Below are 20,611 nucleotides of genomic sequence, written 5' to 3' on the forward strand. Positions count from 1 at the left end.
TTTTCGCAACTGTACTATTGACGATGTTTATAACAATTCTGAATTTTATTTAGCAATTTAAAAACATATGTTTGACGATATTTCTTGCAGGCTTATAAGCCTTTCTGTCGTTCCTACCGTAACAGCAATTTATTTCGTTTAATCTTCCGGAAGATGAATAATTATTTGAACTAATTAAATACTCCGAGTCAAAATTGCCAGATCCGCTGCCTTGTAGGGGTTAAAAGGTGCGCCAATAGTTTTTCTACCCACCGTATGTACTTTTGCCTTATCAGAACTTCTGTCGAGCTGTTCGCCGCGTTGAGTTCGCGGGCCACTTATTAGCGAAGATTGGCGTTTGCTCGAAGCACACAGAATGCATTCGTCGATCCCAACCACGCCTAATCGTCCGTCAACGGTACTATTGCTCGACGACCGTTTTTTCCGACGAGCACGAAGCGAGACGAGCAAGATCGTGGGCAGTGTCCAGGATCGTCGCGAACGCAGTGCCTACCGGCGAATATAAAAGGGGCGTATCGGTGCGTAACTGACCAGCAGTGTGTCAAGAGCGTATGTCCGGTCTTGGTGGTCTAGAGGAGTCGATCTCGCGTAACGGGTCACATTCGATCGTCGGCTAGCCGATCCCACTTCGTCGGCCTATAAAAAGATGTCTCAGAAAGGACCGGACGGCAGTGCCGCCTGCGAAAACGACATGTCCACGTCGAAAAGCAGCTCGTTGCTCAGGCTGAACCAGGAGGGCCGTCGCGGATCCGCCGATTGGCAGGACCAGGACACCGATTCCGAGATCAGCGAGACCGATTTCCTCACCAAGGGCGCGTTCCTCTTAACGCCCAGCCATGAGCTCAGCATCGAGAAGGCGGCCACCATTTGCGAGAAGATGAACTTCCGGTGAGTGTTCCCCACAGGGATTGAAAGGCTTCCGAATAGAACCGTTTCGAACTACTGCAGATGATCGGTTCTGACCCGGGAACGTACCGAAGCGATACGCGCTGATTTCACTTGTTGGGTACTTTCGGGAAAAGTAGTTCGTAGAATAACATTCGACACGCATTTAACGCTAGAAACTGCCAAATCAGTCAGGGAGACTTTTCTCATATTTTCTTTTACAACACCTGATATATTATGAAGCTGCTTCTGCGAGATATTTTTAGGTTACAAGTATATATATATTTTTAGGTTAACTTCTTCATTCGAGTTTATATTATAATGGAAATTGTACGAGGTTTAGATAAATCCAATCTTGTCTTTATCATGAAATAATATTCATTAAATTAGTCACATTTAGAACTCGATAGAGTTCAACTCTTCGCTGTTACATTTCCTAGCGAAGTCAGTCAAAATATAGCAATACTATTGAGATCGAATAATTTGAAATTATACTTTGAACATTCTAGAACATCGTTTTCTTTGTTAGAACTCCATACTTTCCTTTCAAGTGCACTGAATTCATTGTTAATTTCGCTCTTTTGATGAGAATAATGTGGGTCATTTTGACCCACGGAGGGTTAAGGGGGTGCAGCAATCCTGTGAATATCCAGTAAATTTTAATGTAAAATTTTTTAAATATGTTTTTATATATTATTTTTTAGAACGGATTTAAATATGTATTGAAATGAAATTTGTAAACATATTTTTGACGTAGGAAAAAATTCGGAAAAGTTATCAGAGCGTAAATTGAACGTGCACTGTAAACGGAATATCAGCTCAAAAATTTTATTTTTGTAGAAGTTGTTTCATATGTATAAATTTTGTTTCTAATTTTTTGGATAAATACATAAATTTTATAAATTAATTTAATATGATATAACGTCCATCACGTAATAGTACAGACAGAAAATTAATAATCGAAAATTTATTCAACATTGCAATATTTAAAATCATGAATGTCTTATTTTGTAGACTTTTTCATGACAGTAGGAGATTTTTTATTTAAGAAGATATAATTCTATTTCTTCTTCTTTACTATGTTCTTGGAGTTTGACCGAATTAGTTGCATTTTATAAAAAATATCACGATATTTACTTTCGAGTTTTGCAGTATTTTATTTTATAAAGATAAAAATTCTAATGAAATTGTTTAATCTATAAAATTATTGAGCAATAATTTCAATAATCTTAATGGCCTAACCATTAACCAATAATATCGTCAACAATCCACCCAATATGCAAAACTGACTTGTTTGACTATCGTAGAAAATTATTAAATTTTGTTGTAGACGCGAACACATTATATATTAGAATATAAACTGCGTAGGGTCTACATAAATGCAATATTGCTACTTTATATGGCAATACATACTGTTACTACTCAGCAATTCTAATATTAATGGAAATGAGTCATACCATCATGAATTTATATTGCAAGTAGAAATAGCGAGCATTGGTCAGACACATTAGAAACTGCACCTGGGGACACCATTCCTCGATTAAATAATATTTCATACACTTTTACCTTATATCTACCGGCATCGAATCATTTCTTGCTATGGTGCATTATTAACAGAATGTGCAATCTATAAATTAACCCTTGAACAACTCACCAAAAGCAATATATTTTCACGGTAGTTACTTTAGAAATTGTTGGTATAATTTATTGTCCAATAATGTTTGATAATCATAGAAAAGTAAGAAATATATAAAAGAAATGCTAAAGACGAAGTTGAAGACTCCATCACAATACATAAGGAAAACAATGACAATAATTTTTCCACATTTCAATAAATTCAAAATGATTACGAAAAAGTGATTTATACGATATCAATGACTGAGCCAGAGAGTTAGACATTATTCGAATTGTTTCGAATATATATAAATATTTATCTAAAATAATTATTCGAATGAATTTTTGTTAGTCGAATAATATTCGAACAACAATTATTCATCATTCGCAATAAACTATTCCATCTGTTTATTCGAATAATTCTTCATTTTCTATTCGAATAAATTATTCCAACAGTTCTTTATCTTTTAATCGAATAAATTATTCGAATTTATTCAGCAATTGAAAGAAAACTTAATTGTTCAAATTAACACGGAAGAAACTAATCAATAAACTATGGAAAATACTATATTCTATTATTTTTATTCGAATCGATTATGTTCCGAATTAATTCCCGAACAAATAAATTCTCATTCGAATACCAAATAAGCTTCGTATCCAAACGAATTTTCATTCGAATAAAATCTTATTCCGATAAATTGTTATCCGGCTAAATTTTTATTCGATCGTATATTTATTCGTTAATCCTTATCTCTTATCCGTGGCCCGAATAAAATTTTGCCCAACTCTCTCGATTCAGCGCACATTAAATACGAAACAAATTTCTCGCGGTATACAGTACCAAAAACGAGTACAAATGTTATCGTATGAAATGAGGGTTGCAGTAAATACTGGAATTCGAGTATTCGATTGTTGCGTACAGAATAAAACTCACAAAGTGTTTCGGTGTGGCACGGCACCAAAGCTCGCGCGATAATTGAAACGAATTAGCCGGCCCGCAAACGACAATATTGAAACAAATGCGCCGATCGCAGTCGTTAATCATCGCAGCCTAATTACGTGGAAGTACACTTACAAGGCTGCATTACAGTGCACACGGTCAATTTGCCATCAATTTCCACAAAACTGTCCAATGATTTCCGAAAAGTTCATTATTGATTACAGGATCTACAGTTTTAATTCATTGATTCGTTGATAAGCAGAAATGATACAGGACAAAGGTCAATAATATAAACATCAATAATAATCAAAGAAATCGTCACTTTCGTCAGACTTGTGATAATGATTTGATACCTTTCTTCATCATACCTATCATTTGTATCATTCATTATTCTTCATTCCTTCAAAATCTATACAAGATCTGGTTCTATAATAAATAAAAATATTTTGTATCAGATGGAAGAAACATGAGACAGTTAAAAATTAATGAATCGTCTTAATACTATTAGTAAATTGAGAACAATGTAAAAATATCCTTAAATTATCGTAAAAACAATGTACCAAACTCATATATGGTGGTGCACTCAAACGGCGAACTTTTGTCACTACTGATGTAGGTGACAAAATTGTTTGATAAGATTGTTTAAAATGATCGTTTAACGCGACAGTAATTTTTCGTCGTAATCCACAACACGATAAAAGCAAACGTTCACTTTAACCCTCGCGCAGCCGACACCGGATCACCGTTGACCAGGAACTTGAAAATATGTTTATTAAACTTTACATATGTTTAACATCCTATAGATAATATAAAATATCGTTAGATAATATCCTGTACCAAAAAGTTAGCTGCAAAGCAAGTATACGAAAAATTCAGCTACGGGTCAAAAGTGACCCGATGTCGGCTCACCGCGTCGCTTATTTATGTTGGCTATTCGAGGGTTAAAGAAAATTCTGATATCAATGTTTCGTATTTAGTACCATTATTTTTTTCCACTTTATTATTTTTGAATGATAAGGACGAACTACAGTCAATTTTCTCTAATTGACGCTCAGATTCTGCACAAAAATGGACAATTTGGGAAGAGGAGATACGATTATTCGAGCCTCGGTAACTATTGCAAAAATAGTAATTGTATCTTCTCTTCCCAAATTCTCCATTTTTCTGTACACAGCAATGTCTCTCTAGTTGACGCTCAGATTGTCCACAGAAATGGACAATTTAGGAAGAGGAGATACGATTATTCGATCCTTGCGGTTCATTTTTATAGTTACGAATTGTCAACAACTATAAATAGTCGTATCTCCTCTTCCTAAATTGTCCATTTTTGTGCACAATCTGAGCGTCAGTTAGGGAGACATTACTGTAATCTGAGCGTCAATTAGGGAGAATTTCCTGTATTTCAATTTTTTACAATTTCTAATAGCTAAAATGTAAAAGATTCTTTGAGTCTATAACACAGCCACACAAAAGAAAGAGAAGTTTGAGAACTTTTTCAGAGACCATTGTATTCCTATGTACTTTGAGAAGCTGAATCCGAATTTGAAGTCAAAATAGCACCTTATTCTATAAATTTTGGACATAACCTTAAAAAACGTTATTTTCGAGTGTATGATAGAGAAAAACATGGTATCATTATGGACTTCAAGTATCAAATCACTGAATTAAATAATGAGCTTACATCAATTACATTGCTAAAAAGTTCACAACATAACCTCGAAATAAAACAGTCCGAGCTGCACTTTTTCAGACTAAATTAATTTATAATTCGTAAGTCGAATTATAATATCCACGATATACAGAATGTGCCAGAAAGATTGGGACCAAATTTATTGAATGAAAAATATACCATGCGATCGAAGAAAAATAACAGCGACCATGTTCATTTTAAAGGAATAAAACGTTTTTTTCAAAGCTTCCTATATTGCAATCCATAGCTGACCAAAAACTCGTTAACTTTCGTTAGGAACAGTTTCTCGTCGGGCAGTCGGAGGTGCTCGAAAAATCGTGGCTACAATTACGCGGAACACCCTGTATTTTTATCTGGCGCGGCGTCCCAACAGATCTGTCGATCGGTAACAGAAACGTTTCCCCCAACTAAATACAATTCCCATTTATCAGTCAACGAACCAATAAAGGCCGGACATTGCAAACGACGAATTCGCTCGGCCGCCTCGATTAATAGGTTAAACTCCGGCGGATCACAACAATTAAGATAAGCCGTGTCTTCATTTCGGAATGAAATTACCCCGGGAAAAGTCGAAGCGCGATAATTGCTCGATAGAGGAGCTCAGCAAACAAGATAAAATCCACCGACCGTTGGTGGGAGGGACCGGCACCCGGGAATAGGAAGTTCGGGGAGTAGATGAGAGGAGAGAGAGGAGAATGGGGCGCGAGGAGAGCGGGATCGAGATCGGGAAAAAGAGAGAAATAGAGGGAGAGAACGAGAGAAAACGAGGGAAAACGAGGGAAAACGAGAGAAAAAGGTGCGGAGATAAAACATCGGTTTCGCTTTGCATTACAGTGGCGCGTTCTCCTTGACGAAGACGGCGACCGGTATACTCTTCAAGTTCAGCAACATCGACGATTTTCAGGCGGTCTACAAAAAGGGCTTCCACAAAGTCACCGGGGCACGCTTCTACAAGAAGGTACTTATCTTTCGGTACACAAAGGACCCTCCCTCTTCAAACGGCTCTAAATACGACGTTTCGTATTCATGAACGCAGGTCGCCATACCGTGCAGACCCGCAAAGACATTCACCGTCTACGTCCTGGACGTACCCGAAGAATTACCCGAAGAGGATATTAGGCATGCCCTCTACAAGTACCGGTCCATAGTCGAAGTTACGCGGCTGCCCCTCAACACCGGCACCGTTCGTGAGTATTCCACGCGAAATCGCGATAGGCTTCGGCTAAAGGGGCCGCCCGCGCCCTTCTGCTTTGCAGAAATCTTCCTTTTTCTCTTCTTTTTTTTTTTTGACACCCGGGTGCTCACCTGTGCTGATCACTACCAGATCCTTATCTTTACAACCGCGGCAGACCGACCGTCTGCTTGCATAGGGTGAGCAAATAACTATTGGAGGGTTTGCTCTGGGGATCGAAAGAGATATGGGGCTTCTTGACAGGGTCTAGGTGAAACATGAACCGGGGGACTCTTTCAAAATATATCTTTGCATCGTGGGTTCTAATGAGAACGGATGAAGAATATCTTTTATAAGGAGAATAGTTGCGATTTAAACGGAATTTATGAAAGGTTGTTTAAATGTGTTTGCGTGAAAATTGGAGAGTTTTCTGTGGGAATCGAAAGTGAATTTTTTAGTAGACTCTGATTAAGACATGAACGGTAGAATTATTTTTTAATAATACCCTCGCATTGTAGAGTCAAATAAGAATAAATAAAGAATATCTTCTTAAGGAAAAATAGCTTTAACTCGAATAAGATTTATAACAGGTAAAATGTTAAAATGAATAATTACAAATAATCAAATTGTTAGCTAAAATGTCCGTGACAATTGGAAAATATCTTTTTTAAGGGGAATAGTTGCGATTTAAACGGAATTTATGAAAGGTTATTTAAATATATTTGCGTAAAAATTGGAGAGTTTTCTGTGGGAATCGAAAGAGAATTTTTCAGTAGACTCTGATTAAGACATGAACAGTAGAATTATTTTTTAATAATACCCTCGCATTGTAGAGTCAAATAAGAATAAATAAAGAATATCTTCTTAAGGAAAAATAGCTTTAACTCGAATAAGATTTATAACAGGTAAAATGTTAAAATGAATAATTACAAATAATCAAATTGTTAGCTAAAATGTTCATGACAATTGGAGAGTTGCCGCAGAAATCGATAAAGATATATGTGGATTTTTTAAATTACTACAAATAGAACCTGTAAAAAATCCCATACTTCTCTTTTTATTTTTACCTTATACAAACAAGATGGAATTATTTTCCTTCAAAGACAATATTCTTTGTCTGTTCTCCTTTCAGTTCATAACGCAAGAAAACTATTCAAGAATAATGCCACGGTTCATGTCTTATCTAGAGAATCCATTTAAAAATTCCATGTCTCTTTTTATTTCTACGGCAACTCTCGAAATATCGTGGAAGAATTTTGATTTTTACTTCTTATAAATCAAATTAAAACGATTTTTCTTTTAAAAAAATATCCTTTATCTATTCTTATTCGAGTTCATAATGCAAGAGTATTATTAAAAAAAAATTCGACTGTTCACATATTGAAAAATACTTTGCTAAAGTTCCGGAATGAAATTACAAAAATTTCGGAAAATCTGACAAAGTAAATTCTCTCCAATTGTCCCTCAGCTTGTAAACAAAAATGGAAAATTGAGGAAGAGCGGGTACAACTATTCGAGTCTCCTCTTCCCAAATTGTCCATTCTTCTTTACAAGCTGAGAGACAATTGGAGAGAATTCACTGTAATTAGAAACTTCGGAAAGAAAAAAGAAATAAGAATGACACTAAATGACACTAAAATGTTTAAAAAAGTTATTTCGTTGAGAAGATGCCAACATACTCTCCGACGTTAAATGACCGACTCTGCATAAAATGTATATTTGTTTCAACCGTGCCGTCTCGTTAAAATCAACACTTGAAAAGGGCTAATCTCGATCGCGCGAAAGGATCGAAGGGTAAAAGAGTGATAAATCGGAAACAAGAACCGCGCCGCAGGATGAAATCATGAATTCTCCCAACTAATTCTCCGAATTGCCACGGAGTCGCCAACTCGACAGGGACGATCGAACGAATTCCCCCCGTTTTTCTCCCTCATTTGCCTAACTGCGCCCGGCGGGTGACCAGTCTATGTCTGCTTTGTGAATTAGTGAAAGCGATCAACGACAAGCTGAAAAGCGACGCTCACAACCAAAACGAGCCGGCGACGATTTACACGGGGCCACCCGTTATAAGGGTCACCCTGGCCAGCGTGGAGGAGACCTCGATGCTGCTGAGCCGCGGTCTGGATTTTTATGGGGCCACATATTTCCCCACCGAAACGCCCCATCCAGCTGCTCAACCCCTTGCCAAATACAAAAACAACAGGTGGGAAATGAATGTGTTCACATATGCTTGCGAAACGCTCGCTCCGCGTGTCCCGTCGCGCGCGCATCAAAATCAATTCCAATTTATCAGGGGCTGCAAGCACGATTTCATTTCATCCCCACCGCTTCGCCGCCACTGTTCGCCGGCTAACTCACTTTCTCCTCGCATCTGTATTCCTTTTGGCCAGTTTTCGAAGCACGCCCACTGACGATTATTATACAGCACAATTTCATCCGACGAGGACGGTGAAATATTTACTTTTGACATTCGTTGAGGAAGTTAGTTGACGACGAATTGGCGAGCGCATAATTTTGAATGCTGCTGCTGTGCGATGAATCTGTGAAATTATATTTAGAGTCATTCGGAAAGGCTAACATTGGCTCTGAATTCTATTTGGCAAGTTTTCGATGCACGTCTGTGTTCACGATTATTTATTCATATATTAAGTATTTAATTATATAAAACTGTAAGAAGTACATATGCGTATATATGTATATAAATATATTTTACATCGTAGTAGAAGTAACGTTGATTCTATAAAAGACATTTAAATCGTCTTCAAATCTTCCATCGCGTTTTTTAATTACTTCTATTACTACTATTAATTACTTCTCGGACTAATTTCGACGTCCGTTTTATTAGTTTTTCCATTATTTCCGATCCTATTTAGTTCCATGCACTTTGCAGCATGTTCCACGCATTATACGGCAGATTTAAAGTAGATAAAGCAATAATTTTATTACAATTTAAACAAAATTATTAAAACTATTAAAATAACCCAGATATATATACCAATGTAGATAACGCAAAATCTGAGTAAACCAACTGCATGAATGATAAACATTTATTACTTAATATGTGCCTTTGACAATATGATGCCACGAAACTCGCAACCACTGCCTAAACTGAATAAAAAATTACAGTTTATACCAACTAAGCAGGTGTCCTATTACCTTCTTGAGGGAGATGAGGTAGGGAAAGTACATACGTTATGCAAAGTAAAAATAATCTCTGTTAATTGCGAGATTAGACGTAACACTAACAACTCTTCAAACAATCGTAATAACTTGAAAATGATGCAACAATATCCTCAGATTAATGTCTTTTCGGTTGTATTTGCTCTATTCAGTTTTATTACAATTGCGCAAAATCCGCAGTTTAATGACGAGGTAATTCGCGTTTCCAACGGTGCCGAGCCGAAGTGGAATGATCCCTTAATTTTCTTTCAATCGTTATCGAAACAGAAGCAAACAACAACACCTCACCCCTACCAGAATTCGTAAAACATCCTTGTATAATCGGGACATTAGCCACGGCCGGATGCGTTCTTTCACCGGTCCACGAATCGATGTTCCGGCACAATGGAATTCTTACGAACCGGCGCGGCGCTGCACGGCACGGGCACGGCGTTCGCAGTAATTACTGTATCCCAGATCCAAACAAAGAAACATTCGCGGTGTCCGCGCGGCCGGCAATTTCGTATGCGACAAGCCAGTATTAATTGCTTCAGATTAAACTGTCTACGTTACAATTGTCCCTCGAAACGCAGCGTCGCGCGGCCACCGTTCCATTCCGGCGCAACGGAGCGTCGCTTTTAATATCTGGTTTTCCATTTCACGAAAGATGACAATGCGCACGGCCCGCCATTAGCATCCGATCGGCGGCTCGATCGGGCCGAACGACAGAAGATTATTAGCCCAGGGGAGAAAATAGGCCAGCAGCCGGTGTGTGTGTCATCTAACGAAACAGTTCCCCCGTGTTTACGAATCATAAAGGCGCGGTGCCGAACGGGTCGATTGTAAAGCGTAAATTGGAAACCCCGAAAATACCGCACGATCGAATTCGCGGTCATTTCCGGAAAGAGCAACAAAACAATTGCATCATACGCGCGCGGTATCGTTCGATGGGAACAGACGACCCAGTCGACCGATTCCCGGCCGGCAGAAATTCGTTCGCATCGAAATAATGCGAATTATATTCCGCCCAGACGGGGCTATGGTGCTGTGATTCGCGCGGCGCGGCACGGCGCGGTTCCGTATTTCGCCGGAATAATTCGCATAATTGCGTTATTGTTAACCCGTTTCATTATTGTTTCGCTGCACGTTCTAACGTTCTTTCCGATCCCGTGTTTGCTCGCCGAACTGGGCCAAATGAAGCGCTCGTTCTTTTAATACCTCGCGCTACAACGACCAATCAGCGATGATGATCGCTCGATGACGATGATTTCATGGAGATTTCACGCGATCAGCGTAAGAAGTACAGTCAATTCTTCGTAATCGACCCTCGGCTTGTACACAAAAATGGAGAATTTGGAAAGAGGAGATTATTTTTTTAGTTGTGTAGTAGTTATTAATTACGATTATTTTTATAGCTGTTTACGATTGGCGACTATAAAAACGAGGTGCAAGGTTCGTATAATCGTGTCTCTTCTTTCCAAATTGTTTATTTTCGTTTACAAGCTGAGAGACAATTGAAGAGGATTTATTGCATTCGTACGCTGTAGGGTAAGCGCGCCAATTACTGTGTCTGAGATTTCCGATAAATTAAATCATTTCATTTACCTACATTGCATTTCATAAAACATTTCAATTATATGTTGATGCTTTTATCTACACGTACACTCTCCTGAAAAATTATTATGGCACTTATAAAACGAACTTTAGGTAATGTTGTAGGTTTAGTATTGAGATTTATGGCATCCTATTGTGGAAAGTTCACGTTGAGTTGCAAGTGTTTGTCGCCTATGCAATTAGTTTTTCCGTTTACTGTATTTTGTTTAGTGAAAACGTACGCTGAGTTTATTTCGCACGATATGATTTCGAAATTTGTATGTGGAACATACTACACCATGTATGGAGCCAAATAGGATCAGAAATAATAGGCGAACTAATAAAACGGATTTCAAGGTTAGTCCAAGAAGTAATTAAGAACGCAGTGGATATATCGTCGAAAAGAAAAGTTAATTCTCTTTTATGGAATTCACCTTATTTTTATTGTACTGTTGAATATATTGTATAATCTACTTGATACAGTTTCATAAAATTTTGAAGTAAATTGAAGTAAATTGAAGAAATTATAACAAACAAATGCGTATAAGTACAAACAACGCGTATAAGTTACCGAGATCTACGAAAGGCATTTTTAAAATTTTTGTTACAGTCTTAGATAAAAAAGTTGAAACAGAAGTTTTTTACTTTTTTTGCCATTCCAACCAATTGCAAGTTTTGAGAACAACTTTTTAGCCATTGCCTAGTAAACTTATCTCTCTAATATCTCGAAAAAATTCCGTTTTAACCCGAGAAAGATAACCTATGTCGCAGAGGCGCCTGCGAAGACTGTTGATTTTTGTTAATTTTTCATAGAGGTCTAGTGATTTAAGTTTAAAATTACTTAAAATATAAAAAAATATAATATAAATGCATTTTATTTTTACAATAATGCCAAACCTTTAAAATGACTAGATTAACTTAAATAAATATCCATTGTTAGTATAAAATTGACGCCTTAGAAAAGCATGCGCCTCTGAAGCGTATGGTTATCTTTTACGTACGTTGTCATATGGTTATCTTTCTAGGGTTAAAAAGCGTTCGAATACTTTCGTGTCTCGGTGTAAGTACGAATTTTGTCATAATTGAAGTACATAAAGAACACAAAATATTCAACTAAACAGACAAGATAGTTTCTGAATGAGTTACTGTACCCTTAAAGAGAGATGAAAAGTTAATTTCTGTGTGTTAGTTATTCAGCCTTTTCTAGTTACTTCGTGCGACTTTCTGTATACTGATCTAATTAATGTGTGTCAATTTCTGAACACTGGTCTAATTACCATGCTTCAATTATTGTAATCGGTTTACTAAATAAGTAATCCTATAACAAAAATGTAAAAACGTGAAATATTCCGTACTAAATTATTCAGCATAATTTATTATAAATACAATGTACGCACATACATGTATATGTTTCAATACTTACGATATTATTCGAATAAGAAAAGAATACAAACATTTCTCTCTCTCTCTCTCTCTCTCTCTCTCTCTCTCAAGGACTAAGAAGGCAAGGTTAGACGTAACGACGATGTTTGCCATGAGAGTTTGCTCGGTAATCAACGTACGCATCGAAAACGACACGAAAACTTAATCGAGTCACAGTTATAGAAACAAGACATAATTTGTTTCAGTTAATAAATTGCTTTAAATAAAAAACTACGTCTAAGAAATCGATTATATTGTATTATTTTTCTACAATACAACAGTATACTCTCTTGTTTTGGAAAGCATCCATTTTCTGTATTTCTTTCATCTTTATTTATAACGTGTTTCCTAAGCGTTTTAACAAAATCAAGGCAAAAACACAACGAACTTTGTGCCAGAAATTTAAAAATTTAGTTTCCGCATTTTATACTCCTTATGAAGTTAAAGCTTCGATTCGGCTATGCAAATTACAGATTAAATTTTATTTCAGAAGTTCGATATCTTTAATTCCACAATGTTGCTTTTAAATATAATTAGTGTACCAGGGGCTGGCACAGTAATTGACACACTCTTACCCTATTTTTGATCTTTGACAAATTGTCGATATTTGAAGTGTGCAACAAATTATAAATCAGAACACTAAGTCGCTAATTACCTGGATTAGTAGTTAACGCGATTATAAATAACCAATATAAAACAAGAAGAAGAAGATATCACACTATTTTCATATTAATTCCCTGATAAAATATCATCACAGGCAGCGTTTTCAATTCCTTCAGATTTTCGGTAAAGTACGCTACCGTAAAAAGGGTTTGTTTCCAACGTGGATGGAACAAATACGTAACAGTTCGCATATTCGTTCCAGCCATGTTGGATTGTTACTCTTTCACAACAATGAAACAGTAACACTGAGATTTTAAGAAACACACGCAATAGCCCATGATGATTGGGATAGGATATTTTTTGGACTGAAATTCGAAAACCAATGGAGGATAAAGACCCCGAAAATTCCGAATGTAAATCGCGTCTGGCAATTTGTAAACAAGCGAACCCAGGCATTTAGCGCGCACGCCTACAGTGATTATTGTAATTTCGTACTCAAAGTTGACTAATAACTCAGCACGGAGACGACAATAGCACAATATTTTTCTTATTAATTCAAAATATTTATTAGTTCAAGGTGCATTTTTTATTTCACTTTCTATCCCTTACAATTTATTCAGAAAATTTTTATACTGTACAAGCTTCCGCAATCTAATAATTACTTATCACTAGACTGCGGATCAACTAAATAGCAAGCTCTTTCTTTCTTCAATAGCTTTAATAGGTTGAAGATAACACATTGACATTTTTAGATTCTCACAATGCGTTTACTATTTGAAATTGCATCTATCCAATTTTTGCATAAATGCTTAAAATCCGCAGTCCACTTATCATTGCCATGTGATCACTGAAATTGTTCTGCAGGGTTCGAGCGTAGGTAAAATATATTCTATCAATTATGCATCACTGTAGTTGCGGTAACTAAACGGACCCAGCCGGAGGAAACGGTCAAATTTACTCTTGTAGCATTAGCAACGAATATTACACCGTTCGAGGAAATCCTCCGTGTCAAATTTCAACTCCGAAGTAGGGCTGTTTCAATGCTCGAATTATAGAGTAATCGGAACTTGAAGCAAATCGAAGACTCGGTTTTCGATCAGATCTGAATATTCGACTAAATCGAATACTTTATAGTATTTCCGTTCCGATAGAAGCGAGCAGTTCGAAAAAAGAGAAATGAACACTTCCAAAAGTTTCTAATGATCGAAATCTAAAGTCTGTAATCTACGTTGGCTTATCGTGCTTATCGTGCACCATATACGCACACAGTGTACATTTATGTAATCTGAAGATTCCGAAATCAGAACACTAAGTCGCTAATTATCCGAATTAGCTAACGCGACAATAAGTAACTAATATAAACCAAGAAAAAAAAAATTGTACCTTTTAATATTAATTTTCCCTGATAAAATACTTTCGCAAACAGCATTCCAAACTTTTTAAAATTTTTGGTAAGGTACGCCATAGTAAAAAAATGTACATATTCGATCGTACCACGCAGTTACGAAATGATACATCGTAACTACTATGGTACCCATCGAAATGCTACTCTAGCATGCTCGAAAATGTACATGGAAGTTGCAAGCATATAATAAACATATTATAAAGAACTACCATGCCGTACCAACCTTTTGGGGACTTCTGATGCCTGAAATTCGAAAACCAATGGACTTTGAAAAAGCCTCCAATTTGGGATTCGAACCGAGTGTAATTGGTCATTTATAGACATGCGAACCAGGTAATTAGGGCGCACGACTACAACGACTGTTGTAATACCGTCATCAGAGTTGACTCTAGTTGAGCACGGAGCGGACAGTGGCGCACGATATTCTTCTTATTAACTCAAAATATTTTAGGTATAGAGGTTCCAAGGTGTTTAAGGTTCATTCTTTTCGTCGAACTTTTCGCTTTTTAAAATTTATTCAGAAAATTTTTATTTTGCGCAAAGGTACGCAATGTAATAATTACTCATCACTGCCACGCAGAGGTGGCAATTGAAAATATCATGCAGGATTGCAGCATTGGCAAAATATATTCTATCAATTATGCATCACTGCAGATGCGGTAACTAAACGGACTCAGCCGGAGGAGACGGTCAAATTTACTCTTGTAGCATTATCAACGAATATTACACCGTTCGAGGAAATCCTCCGTGCCAAATTTCAACTCCGAAGTAGGGCTGTTTCAATGCTCGAATTATAGAGTAATCGGAACTTGAAGCGAATCGAAGACTCGGTTTTCGATCCTATCTGAATATGCGACTAAATCGAATACTTGGAAAAGACCGAGTCGCACGGACTGATCCGAATAATCGAAATAAACGGCACCGTTCCGATAGAAGCGAGCAGTTCGAAAAAAGAGAAATGAACACTTCCAAAAGTTTCTAATGATCGAAATCTAAAATCTGTCATCTACGTTGGCTTATCGTGCTTATCGTGCACCATATATGCACACAGTGTACATTTATGTAATCTGAAGATTCCGAAATCAGAACACTAAGTCGCTAATTATCCGAATTGGTTAACGCGACAATAAGTAACTAATATAAACCAAGAAAAAGAATATTGCACCTTTTACTATCAATTCCCTGATAAAATACTTTCGTAAACAGCATTCCAAACTTTTTCAGATTTTTGGTAAGGTACGCCATAGTAAAAAAATGTACATTTCCGACGCTACACCCAGCTACGAAACGATACAACGTAGCTGTGGTGATACTATCGGGATTGCAAGTATAGCATGCATGAAAATGTACATGGAAGGTGCAAGCATATAATAAACATATTATAAAGAACTACCATGCAGCAACTGATGCCTGAAATTCGAAAACCAATGGACTTATCAAAATCTCCAAATTTGGGATTCGAACCGAGTGTAATTGGTCATTTATAGACATGCGAACCAGGTAATTAGCGCGCACGACTACAACGACTGTTGTAATCCCATCATCAGAGTTGACTTTAGTTGAGCACGGAGCGGACAGTGGCGTACACACAATACTCTTCTTATTAACTCAAAATATTTAAGGTATCAGAGGTGCTAAGGTGTTTAAGGTTCATTCTTTTCGTTGAACTTTTCGCTTCCTAAAATTTATTCAGAAAATTTTTATTTTGCGCTAAGGTACGCAATGTAATAATTACTCGTCACTGCCACGCAGAGATGACAATTGAAAATGTCATGCAGGATTGCAGCATTGGCAAAATATATTCTATCAATTATGCATCACTGCAGATGCGATAATTAAACGGACTAATCCTCCGTGCCAAATTTCAGCTCGGACATCGATATTTCAGACGTGTTGAGCTGTTTTAATATTCGACATTAATCTATATGCGAAAGTGTTAAAATATGCATGGGACATATGTGGGAAAGATGCATTCCCATCGCTATTTTGATTCTCTTTCAAACAGCGCGCTCGCGCCGCTGTTTTCAAAATTGTTCAAAATTACGTTCACGCAACATCGATAGTAAACATGAGTGAATAGCATCTGAGGTTCGAACTTGAAGCAACTGATGCAACGCCAGCCATTTTGAACGATCATCTTTTTAATCCACGCCATGTCATAGTGATTTATCAGTGGGCTCTCTTTGTTCCACTAAACTCTTGGCTTTTCTATACACTGTATACATGCCGCGTCTAGTGGTCTGCATGATCCAAGGTTTAAAAACAGCGCAGAACTTCGACAGAAAAACGTTTTCTCGAAAAACATTACTCCTTGCCCGGCTTGGCTTTTTGTCGCGTGCTAACCCCGCCAGTCAATCGAGTTACGGTAAAAAGTATGAAATTTCGTGTTCCGCGGCGGCGGAACATATGTCACGATAATCTCCGGCCGCCGTAGGTGCGCGATTAATTAAAGCGTAAGAAAGGCAAGTCAATTTTTCATCGGGGCGCCGTGTCCGCCGTGTTTTCAGGTGGTTCGAGCTGGCAGCCATCGGCGCCGGACAAAGAGTCAGAGACTTGCTTCCGGTGTTCGACAACGCGGGCTTCAACAAATTGTCACCTCCGGCCAGCCGGCTGATAAAACCGCAAAAAAATTGACCTACCCGCTGGTTCCCGTTGCCGTCTTCGTAATACCACGAGCTCCGCCATCGAAACCCCGTCGAACTCCGGTTAGCACCGTCAAGGAACGGTCCCGAAGGATCAAGGATGAGTCGAGGCGAGTCGCAGGATATCCTGCGGCCGTGGTAACGAAACCGTTCTGCGGTAACGGTGTCTTAATCTGACGACCCTACACTGTTGTTAGGCTAACGCGGTAATGATCCAGGTAGAACGGTCTCGGCTGCAAACTTTTTAATGGGCCCGTGTTCGTTTCAGGACAGTTTCGGTAAATGCCAGTCGCGGTTTCTGTCTCGTGCATTGATATTAAATCTTTCCACGGGCCAATTAGGATGTAATTAGACACGCGTGGAACTTGCAGAAATGGGGATTGGGAATCTCTTTCATTAGGAGTTAATGCGTTTCGCGTGGAGTTGTGTCCGCGTTGTTCTACATTTTCATTGCTTTGCTTGAAACGTTTCAACCTCGGACGGCGGACTGTTTTCGCAATTATAAAATCGACGACGTTTATGACGATTCTCGACTTCATTTATTCGTCTTTCCGAACATATTTTTGTTACTTCGTGCGGACTTGTTAATTTTTGTGTTGTTCCTAGTGTAAAGCTCATTTGTTTAATCGAATTGCCGAAACTTGATTGATCAGGTGACGATTTAAATATACTGGGCCAAAACGACCCAGTCAATGCAGATCGAAGGTTAATATGTTTTGTAAAGTATACAGGTATTTGAGAACGAATTTTGACGCGTTAGTTGACGTACAGATAATTTCATTATTTAATAGTTTGCCGCGTCATCAAAGTATGGCTGCAGGAATTAATAGCTCAGATTTGGAAATTAATAATTGTAAGGTTATCCCATTGTATGTTGAATGTCGAAATTGTTATTGATGTTATATTATTTAACTTTTCAATTTTAATTCGATTCTGTAGGATATTTGAATTTTACATTTTTGAGGCATGACGGTCGAAGTGTTAAGCAAGAAAAGATTTCGGACGGTTTTTTCATAAAATATTATACAATTATTTCAGAACATTTAACATTTTAAAAGATCGCGAGTATTAATATCTAAATAACATAATAATAATAATAATAATAATATATTTATTTTTACTTTATTTTAATATTGATCAGTTAGAAATAATAACACTTCATACTTTATGAATATATGTATACACAAAATGAATAGTTGTTTGACAAGCCTTATTAAAAGTAACAATACAAGGCTGTTTCCGCAAAGTATTATCTTTTTCCGAAAATATGATGAGTGAGGACTATATAAAATTGACTCCTTGTAAATGAAGATATTCTAAAATAATAATATTTCAATCAATCATGGGATAAGATTACGCGTAAATATGAATCAATTTTATTACATTGATAATGAAATTATCTAGCTGCATCTTTAAGAAGTTGAAACACGAGCCTGCTCACGATTTTTGTCTTTAATTTAATTATTACTTAAATTCTTGACTGGACTTAAGTAACTACTCAACTTAACTCAATTCATTGTATGTTGAGTGTAACCAAATTAGTAAACTGAAATCAATATTGCAGTCTAAGTAGATAAAATATTGTTTGTTATTTATAGCATTATTTATTATCTATATTATTTTATTGATTATAAAACAATAAAAAATTGCTTAAATCTTGAAACAGTTGCATGACCACGCATTAAATGAGTAGCACGTGTCACAGGATGCTAAAACTGTAATGATAAAAATGACGAGTACTGAAATTAAATGTTTCAATTAACATATAGTTTTAAACAATTCCCAAAGGCAGTCTAATGGAAAATTTAAAACAATTGATTTAGAATTTGTTGGATAAATTATTTTAATTCTGACAAATATAGACTGCGAATTTTATATATTTATAACATGATAGAGTAGGTGAAAATTAAAATACTAGGAACATTAATACAATTTAATAATATTAACACATTAGTTTTAATCGATAAAAATAGATAAAGAGACAAAAATATTTTTATTTGGTTTCTATCTTTTGAAATTGATGTCGATACCTTTAATTTTGCATAAAGATCCGTAGTTTATTGATGATAATTAAACAAATTCAAAACATTCAAAATAAAATTAAAATAAATATTAGTTTTCCAGGTCTCGCTAATTTCATCAGATTTTAAAATCACGCTACCAAATGAAATATAATTCTATTTCGCAGAAACATATTTCTGGCAGTCGATAGAACGACCTACTTCGTAGCTGAAATCGAGGAATATAAATAATTCATGAAGACGTGATCCTTTTCCACCGGGATGTTCCCACCATTCTTATAAATATAAATTATTTCAGGATCGTGTCCCGAATGTCGTACAAGTGCATTATGAAATTAACATGAAAGATCAAATCCACTTTTTATAATGCAATATAAATGCTCGCATAGACAGTTCTACCTGGTTCGTTGCTTGTTCTACAAAGAGAAATGTTCCTATTTTCCTTCATTTTTTAAAAATATTAATCTTTAACTGCAATAATAAATCGCTGTTCCTATTTAAGCTTTTTCGAATGAAATAAGCACTTGTAAAGTCGAATGTTTATAGAACGAGGCAATGTATAAAGGTGTTTGCGTAATTTAAAGGAAAGTCAGTAATACTTCAGAACGAAACTTCTCTTACTTTAATATTTAATTTCTATATCTGCTTTTATTTATATGAAAACGTATCGAAGAGAATTAATATTTTAACAACACTGAACGATCTTTTAAATATTGTATTAACAAAAATTTATATTTAGATTATAAAACCTTGAAATATTCATGTAGAAATATTAAAATTTTAATGATCAAACGATGTGTATTATTTAATATTTTCAATCCTACATCTACATCCATATTGCCTTCTTTTCATGGATGCATTTTCGTTCGCAATCATTATCGAATAAAATTATGCAATTTCTATTCTGACTAAAATTATGCCATTTCTATGTTTGTTAAATTTATATTATTTCTATGTTCATCAAAATTATCATATCTATCTTGATTAAAATTATATTATTTCTATGTGCGTTAACATTGTCATATCTATCTTGATTAAAATTATGTTATTTTTATATCGATTATAATTTTTACATCTGTCTCGATTAAAATAATATCACATCCGCATTATCTCATATATTAAATGCGATGTCCGCATCAGAATCCAAGAAAAAATAGACAAATTTATGAAAAATGGATGGAAATAAATGAGAATTTGATCAAATATTATTTCAAACAATACATAGCAATTAATCTATTTTGTCTTAGATCATACTGAGTACTTCTGAAAATAGAATTACATTATTACAGAGAAACGTTTTTCAAATTGTATTATATTAAAAACGATATTTTATTAGTTTCATTATTTTTTTCATTATTTTCGTTTATTTTATTAGTATTCATTACTTTCAATAAACAAATGTCGGATTCTGGCACATTCAGATTATCATCTCCTTCATTTATTTTCATTATTATGAAATGTTTTAA

General features: G+C 36.1%; 1 protein-coding gene across 1 annotated transcript; it reads left to right on the forward strand.

Annotated features, from left to right (window-relative positions):
• Positions 1-522: 522 nt before the first annotated feature.
• LOC117221496 (uncharacterized) lies at positions 523-19,940 on the forward strand. The gene is made up of 5 exons (XM_033472516.2): positions 523-888; positions 5,964-6,087; positions 6,166-6,316; positions 8,287-8,503; positions 16,990-19,940. The coding sequence occupies exons 1-5, from the start codon at positions 647-649 to the stop codon at positions 17,114-17,116; spliced, it is 861 nt and encodes a 286-aa protein (XP_033328407.1). The 5' UTR covers positions 523-646; the 3' UTR covers positions 17,117-19,940.
• The last annotated feature ends 671 nt before the right edge of the window (positions 19,941-20,611 follow it).

Source organism: Megalopta genalis, chromosome 4 (genome assembly GCF_051020955.1).
Source record: "Megalopta genalis isolate 19385.01 chromosome 4, iyMegGena1_principal, whole genome shotgun sequence".
Lineage (NCBI taxonomy): Eukaryota > Metazoa > Arthropoda > Insecta > Hymenoptera > Halictidae > Megalopta > Megalopta genalis.

Bases quoted from the DNA above. Each gene is read 5' to 3' on its own strand.
- LOC117221496 (XM_033472516.2), top strand. From the start codon at position 647: ATGTCTCAGAAAGGACCGGACGGCAGTGCCGCCTGCGAAAACGACATG. The intron at 889-5,963 runs GTGAGTGTTCCC...TTTGCATTACAG, and splicing joins TGCGAGAAGATGAACTTCCG to TGGCGCGTTCTCCTTGACGA. The intron at 6,317-8,286 runs GTGAGTATTCCA...TTTGTGAATTAG, and splicing joins CCTCAACACCGGCACCGTTC to TGAAAGCGATCAACGACAAG.